Raw genomic sequence first — 9,453 nt, forward strand, 5'->3', positions numbered from 1 at the left:
TTTATATATTTCGTATATCTAGGAAATGGGATATTTAGCCAAGTGACTATGCTGAAAACTAAAAAACATTAACTAAAAAAATAATTAAAAACTATAAAAGTAGAAGACATCAGTAAAATACACTCTATACAGAACACTAATCATACACTGTGCACATTTCTTCATACATAAAACGTACTTGCAGAACTTTAGTATTAGCATAACAATAAATTATTATACAGCATTTTAGGGGAAAATCTGGTTATTCCATATTCCTGATTGAATTCTGTGTAAACAGAAATTAACTATAAGGACTATTTTTGGTATAAAAGGTAATCCAAGCCAAAAGTGTTTAAGAGATAACCTGAGATTTTAGAAGAGAGATGTGTACAATCAAAATGGAAGCTCCTTAAATCAACTGGCAATAAAATATTGGACCAGAAATAGTAATGATTATAAACTGCCATTCTGCCACTGTTATTGATATTAACCAAAGTATTAGGGAAGAGAAAATACTAGAGAAGTATCAATAATACTTTTGGATTAGAATGAAAAAAAAGGAGATCTGAATAGAATTGAAAGTTATCATTGCTAATTAAAAAACAATTGGGTTGGGCTTCTCTGGTGGCGCAGTGGTTGAGAGTCCGCCTGCCGATGCAGGGGACACGGGTTCGTGCCCCAGTCCGGGAAGATCCCATATGCCGCGGAGCGGCTAGGCCTGTGAGCCATGGCCGCTGAGCCTGCGAGTCTGGAGCCTGTGCTCCGCAACGGGAAAGGCCACAACAGTGAGCGGCCCGCGTACCGCAATAAAAAAACAAAACAAAACAAAACAATTGGGTCTACAGAATAGCAATTCTTCAAAATGCAGCACATAACTGGTAAGCAGGGATATGTGGCAGGCAATCCTCTGCATTTAAGGGAAAAAAATTAGGCAATTTCAGGGAGTTCTTGACTTGTCATTTCTCTGGGGGTCTTTCAACTTCATTTGTTCCCTTTATATAAAGGAAAGTAAAAGCTGACTTCAAGGTACCATCACCACCCTGTTGTGAAAAGCAGAGGAAAGTGGCCCACAGAAAACCACAGAGCCCAGTGTAAGCTGTTCTCCAGTGAACAGGAACGAGGCTGAAGTTGGTCAGCTATAACAGAGAGAGAAAGAGTCTTTTAGGGCTCCATATAAACCAGACCCATGAGTTGGCATTCTAAGTAGTTTGAAACTCACCTGTACAAAAGGCCAGTACATCAGACCACTCTGGAATAAAGAAAAACTTTATTAGGATGCTTTTTAATCGCACAAAACGATCACACAGTTCTTTCTATAAAGCATTAAGAAACACCAGGCGGGTGGAATGTGGACGCGGTATTACATTTCAGACTAAGCAGATTAAATTAGACTTATGGTCTCTTGAGTGGAAGAGGGTAAGGAGTTGTACAAACAGCCGTTAGGCACAGGAATAAAGATTTTTATTATATTCACAAATTTACAATAAAAAGTCTACCTGAATCAGTACCAATTCTGGAAGACAACTGCTTTCAAAATAACAACACATACTTATTTATTTAAATTTATTTATATTTTACTTTTGGCTGCGTTGGGCCTTCGTTGCTGCATGCGGGCTTTCTCTAGTTGTGGCGAGGGGGGGCTACTCTTTGTTGTGGTATGCGGGCTTCTCATTGCGGTGGCTTCTCTTGTTGTGGAGCACGGGCTCTAGGCGCGCAGACTTCAGTAGTTGTGGCATGCAGGCTCAGTAGCTGTGGCTCACGGACTTAGTTGCTCCACGGCATGTGGGATCTTCCTGGACTAGGGCTCGAACCCATGTCCCCTGCATTGGCAGGCAGGTTCTTAACCACTGAGCCACGAGGGAAGTCCACAACACATATTTATATATTGTAATTTTCCTGTTTGCCCATGCAAATGATGCAAGGGAAATACTGATAAAATACAGGATCATCAATCAATTTTTAAAACTCTAAACTGTTCTTTATGGTGATTTGATAATAATATATTCTAACTACTTCATGCCACAGAATAAGTTTAGCTTTTAAGATGTATTTATTTGTGGGAATTCCCTGGTGGTCCAGGGGTGAGGACTCGGGGCTTTCACTGGTGGGGCCCAGGTTTGATCCCTGGTCAGGGAACTAAGATCCTGCAAGCCACGTAGTGTGGCCAAAAAAAAAAAAGATGGATTTATTTTAACAGGCTTTAACCTGTTCATTCTGACAAAAGAGTCATCATTATGGATTTTTTTTTTAAATATAGAGATCTTGGTATGTAAATTATATCTTAAAAAAAAAAGCTAGAGGTTTTTAAAATAGTCCTTACAAGTGGTATTACACTAGTAATATAAAGGTGGTGTTATTTTTTTGTTTTTACTAATTTTTATTTTCTAAAGTTTCTATAATAAACTGTTGCAATAAAAGCTATTTAAAGTTTAAAGTGTATACTCATTTAAGAATTTACTACTTTAGGGGCTTCCCTGGTGATGCAGTGGTTAAGAATCCGCGTGCCAACGCAGGAGACATGGGTTCGAGCCCTGGTCCGGGAAGATCCCACATGCCGTGGAGCAACTAAGCCTGTGCACCACAACTACTGAGCCTGTGCTCTAGAGTCCGTGGGCCACAACTACTGAAGCCCACGTGCCTAGAGCCCGTGCTCTGCAACAAGAGAAGCCACCGCAATGAGAAGCCCGCGCACCGCAACGAAGAGTAGCCCCCGCTCTCAGCAACTAGAGAAAACCCGCGTGCAGCAGCGAAGACCCAATACAGCCAAAAATTAAATAAATGAATAAATAAATAAATTTATTTTTTAAAAAAAGAATTTACTACTTTAGGAAAAACCCATCCAAACATGGCTTCACTTCTTATGGCAATTTTTTTTCTTCAGAATGTAGCCTCACTCAGTGTGCAGATCTTGGTCTCCCATGCCATTCCCCACAAAAAGGAAAAAGGACTCCTCAAAGAAATGGTTGATTCCAGGGCCAGAGTAGGGCAGGTACAAGGTACAAGATGAGCCTAGAACATCTATCTTTATGATATAAAGTAAGGAAGTGGCTTAAAAAAAAAAAAAAGATGGGGGGACTATCACAAGGAAATAGGAGCCAGCTTGAAGCAACTCTCACTGGCCAAGTCGGGGACATTTGCAAAACAAAAATAATTAAACACAGCAATGAATTATAAACCATCAAAAAATTGGGAATCCCTGAGTCCCTACTGATAACAGAGAAATAAGCAAATAACTGGGACAGAAAAGTGGGCTCTTGCTTACAGAATGCTGCGTGCTACCCAGTAAATGCGGATGGGTCACCGTAGATGTGTCCTTGCCCATCAACCCTACTTCCAATCCATCAAGACCTACCAATTCTATCTCCTAAGTATTTTTGAAATCCTTCCTCTGCCCACTGCTTCATGATTTCTTACGTGAACTTGGTCACAGTAACCCTCTAACTCGTCTCCCTTGCCAGTAATCACTTAAGTTCAAGATCCTTGGCATGGCCTTCAACACCTTCCAAGATCCAAAGTCATTTGCAGCTGTTCCTCAATTCATATCTTATATTCTATGAATAGCATCTCTTGTAGTTTCTCCCTTACAGGTACACCACAGTGTTTTATGCATTCCTTCCTCGGCTCCTTCTGCCCCTGGAAAGGCCCCAGGTATCCGCCTAACTCCCCTGAGTTCTTTAAGACTCCGCTCAGGCATAACCTGCCCCCGGAAGCTTTCCTTGAGCCACACCCTTACATCTCCGTGCTGTGCTAAGTACCCATTTGCATGCTCTGAGCACTGCTCCTGGCATTGAGGTTAATGTTTGTCTATTTACTTGTCTATCTACCCCACTACATTGTAAGTCCCTTAAAGACAGTAGCAATGTGGGTGCGTGTATATCTCTCTATATCTGTATCTATATCTATATATGTTTTGTGTTATCCTCTGCTAACACCTAGTGCAATACCTAGCAGATAGTTTCTTGTTATGGGAGATCTTCAGGAAAGTCCCCAAATGGTGCTGGGCATCAGACTGCCGGTACCCTCTTTCTTCTCAAGGGCATAGATACAACTGACTCATTTGGAACCACTGTTTTTGTTGTGTTTTGCTTTTTGTTTTTGTTTTTTTTTAAATATTTATTTATTTATTTGGCCGTACCAGGTCTTAGTTGCAGCACCCAGGATCTTCGTTGCCGCGTGCGGGATCTTTAGTTGCGGCATGTGGAATCTAGTTCCCTGACCAGGGATCGAACCTGGGCCCCCTGCATTGGGAGTGAAGAGTCTTAACCGCTAGACCACCAGGGAAATCCCAGAACCACTGTTTTTAAAAAGGTGTGTAAAAGTCGCCACGTTTCTACCCAATGAAGATAGCCTGTATGTCTTCATCAAAGAAGGAGAATCTGAAACATCTGCAAATCCTTGGTCAAAGCCCCTTTCTTTTACAACTCTGCTTGGCTTGCTCTTCGTATAAATGTATAAATGTCAGATGTACCTATCTCCATGAGATCTATGACATCATGGGCAAATTTGTTCCTTTCCCAAAGTAAAGCAGAAGAAAATCATATTTGGATGTCACCATGGGCCCATAATTTTTGCCTCAAGAGAAGTAACAAGAGTTCTGAATGCTTTTCCCCCCAGAGGGGCTCGGCAGCATGTGGCTTCCACCCTCCCTGTCATCTGCCTTCAACCACCAAGCGGGTGATAATGGTTCTCATGCTCGGAATAGTTTAACAGAAGATGCTGGGGGTGTGGGTGAGGGTGGCGGGATGGCTGGGGGTGGCTTGGCACTGCTTTTGATCAGGAATTAAGTAGATGTGGAGCCCTAGACAAGGCTGTGTATATTCTGGAATCCTGAAAATTCACCTCATTGTCATTAATAGAATCAAATAGAATCAAACATTGTCATTAATAGAATCACACTAGGCCAGAGATGGAAAGCATCCCTGACTCTGCCAGGTCTTGAGGACACTGCTCAATAAATCTTCATTGAATAAATGAATAGGTATTTGTGGGATTGGATCATATATATATTTGTACTGAGCAAACAGGACAAGAGGTGACTTGATTCCAGCCTCAGGATAACCCTGGGAAACATTTTCCTTTTCTGTAAATACCTCTGTGATGTCAAGAAGTTCCTTTCATAGGGACTCAGCAGAATGCACACTTGGAAACATCAGCTCTAAATGTGAGAATGATTCCATTAAGCCACTCACATTCTACTATTCCTATTTTGCAATAACTTCTTTGGCTCCAAAAAAATCACCGTGATCACTAACAAGAATAAATATAAGAATGTCAGAAATCGTTGTGAACATTGACTAAAATTCAGAGACACATATAGACACTCTTAAAGCTTCTCATTCAACTATCAAAACAAATTTAAGATCTGTCAAAATATAGTACCCTGTGCCAACCAACTGGAGCCCTAATTTAAGATTTTTTTTTTTTTTTTTTTGTGGTACACGGGCCTCTCACTGTTGTGGCCTCTCCCGTTGCGGAGCACAGGCTCCAGACGCGCAGGCTCAGCGGCCATGGCTCACGGGCCCAGCCACTCCGCGGCATGTGGGATCTTCCCAGACCGGGGCACAAACCTGCATCCCCTGCATCAGCAGGCGGACTCTCAACCACTGCGCCACCAGGGAAACCCAAGAATATTTTTATTTAAATGTATTTAATGTTAAAAAGATACAAAAAGATCCTGGTCGTATTTTCAAAAGTCTGTCTTACCTTATATGTATTCCAGAATTTCTGTCTCAGGTCCAAAAACATGTCATCCTTTTCCTGGAGAATACTCATACCTATTTGAAAAAACACACACCAGAAGAATTGTAAAATATTTAATACGAAGAATACTGTATAACAGCTCATGTTCAAGTTTTCTATTCCAATATGCAAGGTAACCACCACTATCACTAACTCAGTATGTTCCGTCTGACCCAACAGTGAAAACAAAAGATAATCTCCATTCTAAAGTTAGGTAAATTTTAAAGTGATGATAAATATGAACTGAGAATAGCAGGGTACCGAGTTATAGCAGAATGATTATTTTTTTTAAAAGCTGTTAGAGAATTCACAAAAACCTCAGTGTTAGCATGGTGGGACTATTGGTGACTTTTCTTCTCTCCCTTCAAAACATGTTGTGAAATGTTTAAAATTAAAAAAATTTAATTTCCTTCTTTTACAAAAAGGCTGCTGGACTCTGGGTATTCTAGCAACTGCAGATTTCCCATCTAAGAGACTTTCTAAATGGAATTTGAAAGCAGAACACCAGTTCAGACTTCCTAAAAACATCTGGAAAACTTTGACGTTCAACAACCCTGAAAAGGAAGTCAGGGAACAAGGACAAAACCCTCCTATTTTAGGAAAGGTGTGAAAATGACAGTGCTTTAAAAAGTCTCCTCCAACTCTGATTAGGAAGAAGGGGAAATAAAATCTTTTCAGTCAATTGCAGGGGATTCTTAGAACAGGACCGGTAAGAAAACCGAGCCCAATATTGGTAATAGTATTCCACTTACCCAGCACTAATTAAGGGCTAAGCACTTGATGTGTTTTCTTTCATCTGACTCTCCTAACCCTCAGCTAAGGATGATGGAGTTGCAGAGGAGGAAAAGAGCTCAGAGAGGTTGACAGTGATCCAAGTCCAACCCAGGTGTGGATTCCGAGCCAGACCTTTCAATCACAACTATTCTACCTCCCAAGGCAGCCCCAGCACAAAGGAACATCTGATACAGGCAATTTCCAGGTCTGAAGTGCCTTGAACAAACATCCAACCCACCCCCTTCCCACCATTCCCCCTTCAGTTTAACATGAGGAGAGGGAAACAGGGCCCAGAAATCTGAAATGCAAAACAAAGAAGCAATGTGGGCAAGAATTGGTTTCAGGGGCCTCGGGCTTGAACCACAGGCCCCAGCAGCCCTGTGACTGCAGCATCTTTCTGGTTTCAGGAACGCTGACATCCCCCAGGGAGATGAAGACCATAACATGGATTGTGTTGCTTTCGGGCAGGTCGTTTATCCCTTTGAGCCTCAGTTTCCTTGTCTGTAACATGGGACTAACAATACCTGCCTCACTGGGTTGTTTGAGGATTAGATAGGAATCTGACTCCCAAATGCCAGCAGCTCCCAACCCTCCATCCCATCACCAGAGTACAAGGGCACTGCAGTAACAGGCATGAGGAACCTGTTTGCCAATCTGGCCTGGAAGTCACGCGCTGGGATCAGAGACAGATCTTCTGATAAATCAGGCAGCTCCTGGTCTCAGGTCCTCTATCCCCTGACCTCACTGACCCCATGGGCCATGTGGTTGGCACTGCATCAGGCATGTTTCCTGTGGAGTCTGTGAGTGACTCTGGCCCCCAAAATAAGATCCAAGGGGCAGTGTAGGTTCCTTCAAAGTGGTGACTTGACCACTTCAACACAGTTTAGAAGAAAGCACCAACAGCCACTGACAAGACCCCTTGGGGGATCTGTGATCCCCAATGCCAAGGCCAGGCCCAGGACCCTTGAATTTTCTTAGGGGATTGGGTGCCCCTCCCCTGCCCACTCCCTTCCAAGCAATAGAAAACGCTATGAAGATGAAGGCCACAGAGCCCTTGACATTGTTTTTAGAATTTAGGGCGCTAAGAAAGGTTCCCAAAGTCAGGCCCTCAGGCTCCAGGGTGGACTTTTTGAGGAGGGGGCTCCCCAGATCCTCACAGGTACAGAGTCCTCTCATGGCAGGGGTCCGAGGTCTCCTGACATTTTCTGTGGGTTTTGATATGGGGATGGGACCCCCTTCAGGGAAATCTTGTTACAAAAGCAGGACTACCGCCCTAAGCACACATTTTGAGGGGAACCGGGCCGCACCTCAGATTCCACCGGCTCTGCCCGCACCATCCTGAATCCCCTCACCTTTTGTTTGTATGTTGAAAAGGAGTATCCCGCCAGTGGAAAGGAGACCCCGCCCCACAACATGGTCACGGGGCTCACAGCTGACATGGTAGCAAGCTGGGGTCTCCTCGACGTTCCCGTGGACCTTTATCAGGGGAAAATGGATCACCAGCCCTGCCTCCCCACTTCCGGCCTACGTACGCCCCAGGCCCCCTGAAACCTCCAGCCCCAGACTACGGGCAACCCAGCGTCCGAACTGCGACCTGGCCCCCTAATTCCTGGTCTCTCCGGCAACCTTCCCTCAATTTCTTTCCCCTCAATCCTGTTAATCCACGGTCCCCAAACTTCTCGACCCTCGCACCTCGACCTCCGGCCCTCATCCAGACCCTCCCAGTCTCCTGAACCCTGGCCCCCACCCCAGGATTCCAGCCCCGGTCCCCGGCCCCCAGAGCCCCAGGCTCCTGCCTGGTCCCAGCCCCTGAAACCCCGACCCCTGCCTCTCGTCCCCCAATTCCGGATCCGCCTCCGTCCCCCAGTTCCGGCCCCCAGGTGCCTGGCCCGGCTTCTCACCGAAGTAGAAGGCAGAGACGTACACCGGCCCGCCGAACGCCTGGTCGCACAGCACCTTGGCCAGGACGGCGCGCGGCGCGCGCCCCGGCAGCGCGCGCTCCAGCAGGCGCAGCCACACGTAGTTGAAATTCGCGTGGAAGGCCACGACCACGGTGGCCACGTGCCGCGTCTGCCGCCAGTCAGCAGGGCCGCCCCGCAGCCGCTGCTGCAGCGCGTCGCCGGCTGAGAAGAGCGCGGCGTAGAGCAGCACGTTCGTGGGCCAAGGGTAGCGCCGGACGGTGCGCAGGAGCTCCCGCCACCAGCCCGCCATGCCCATGCCCTGGGCGCCGGCCAGCGACCGCCGCCAGCTCCGGGCCACGCCCACCGCCCCCTGCCCCCTACCCCCTACCCCCCGGCCTCCGCCCTCTGCCCCCAGCCACCGGCGCACCGTCTCCCGCCACCTGCATCTGCCTCCTCTCCACGCTCGAAGGCGATTGGGCGCCCCGCGTACACCCAACTGCACCGACCAATCCCGTGGCCACTGGCGATCCTGGAGGCTGAGCTTTTGAAATACTGCTGGTCCGCATATGCATTAACCCCTTACAAGTCATGTCCAGAACAGGCAAATCCTTACAGACTTAAGGGGATGGGCAATGGGGGGGATGCGAAGTGACTGCTAACAGGGTGTGGGATTCTTTTTTGGGGTGATGAACTATTGTATAATTAGATAGTGGTAACAGTTGCACGGAAAACCATTAAAGACCCTTTTTTAAAAAATATTTATTTATTTATTTATTTATTTTTGGCTGCGTTGGGCCTTTGTTGCTGCGCGCAGGCTTTCTCTAGTTGCGGCGAGCGGGGGCTACTCTTCATTGTGGTGCGCGGGCTTCTCCTTGCAGTGGCTTCTCTTGTTCGGGAGCACTGGCTCTAGGCGCACGGGCTTCGGTAGTTGTGACACATGGGCTCAGTAGTTGTGGCCCACGGGCTTAGTTGCTCTGCAGACCAGAGCTGGAACCCGTGTCCTCTGCACTGGCAGGCGGATTCTTAACCACTGCGCCAACAGGGAAGTCCCTAATTACAC

At 46.1% G+C, this 9,453-nt stretch overlaps 1 protein-coding gene across 1 annotated transcript; it reads right to left on the minus strand.

Moving 5' to 3' along the window:
- Positions 1-787: 787 nt before the first annotated feature.
- On the minus strand, positions 788-8,963 carry MPV17L (MPV17 mitochondrial inner membrane protein like). The gene is made up of 4 exons (XM_089896113.1): positions 8,394-8,963; positions 5,683-5,753; positions 1,199-1,228; positions 788-1,115 (listed from the first exon to the last, which is right to left on the minus strand). The coding sequence occupies exons 1-4, from the start codon at positions 8,707-8,709 to the stop codon at positions 936-938; spliced, it is 597 nt and encodes a 198-aa protein (XP_089752239.1). The 5' UTR covers positions 8,710-8,963; the 3' UTR covers positions 788-935.
- Positions 8,964-9,453: the final 490 nt, after the last annotated feature.

This window comes from Delphinapterus leucas, chromosome 15 (genome assembly GCF_059928025.1).
Source record: "Delphinapterus leucas isolate spDelLeu-1000000601 "Yukka" chromosome 15, BTC_Dleu_Yukka2, whole genome shotgun sequence".
Lineage (NCBI taxonomy): Eukaryota > Metazoa > Chordata > Mammalia > Artiodactyla > Monodontidae > Delphinapterus > Delphinapterus leucas.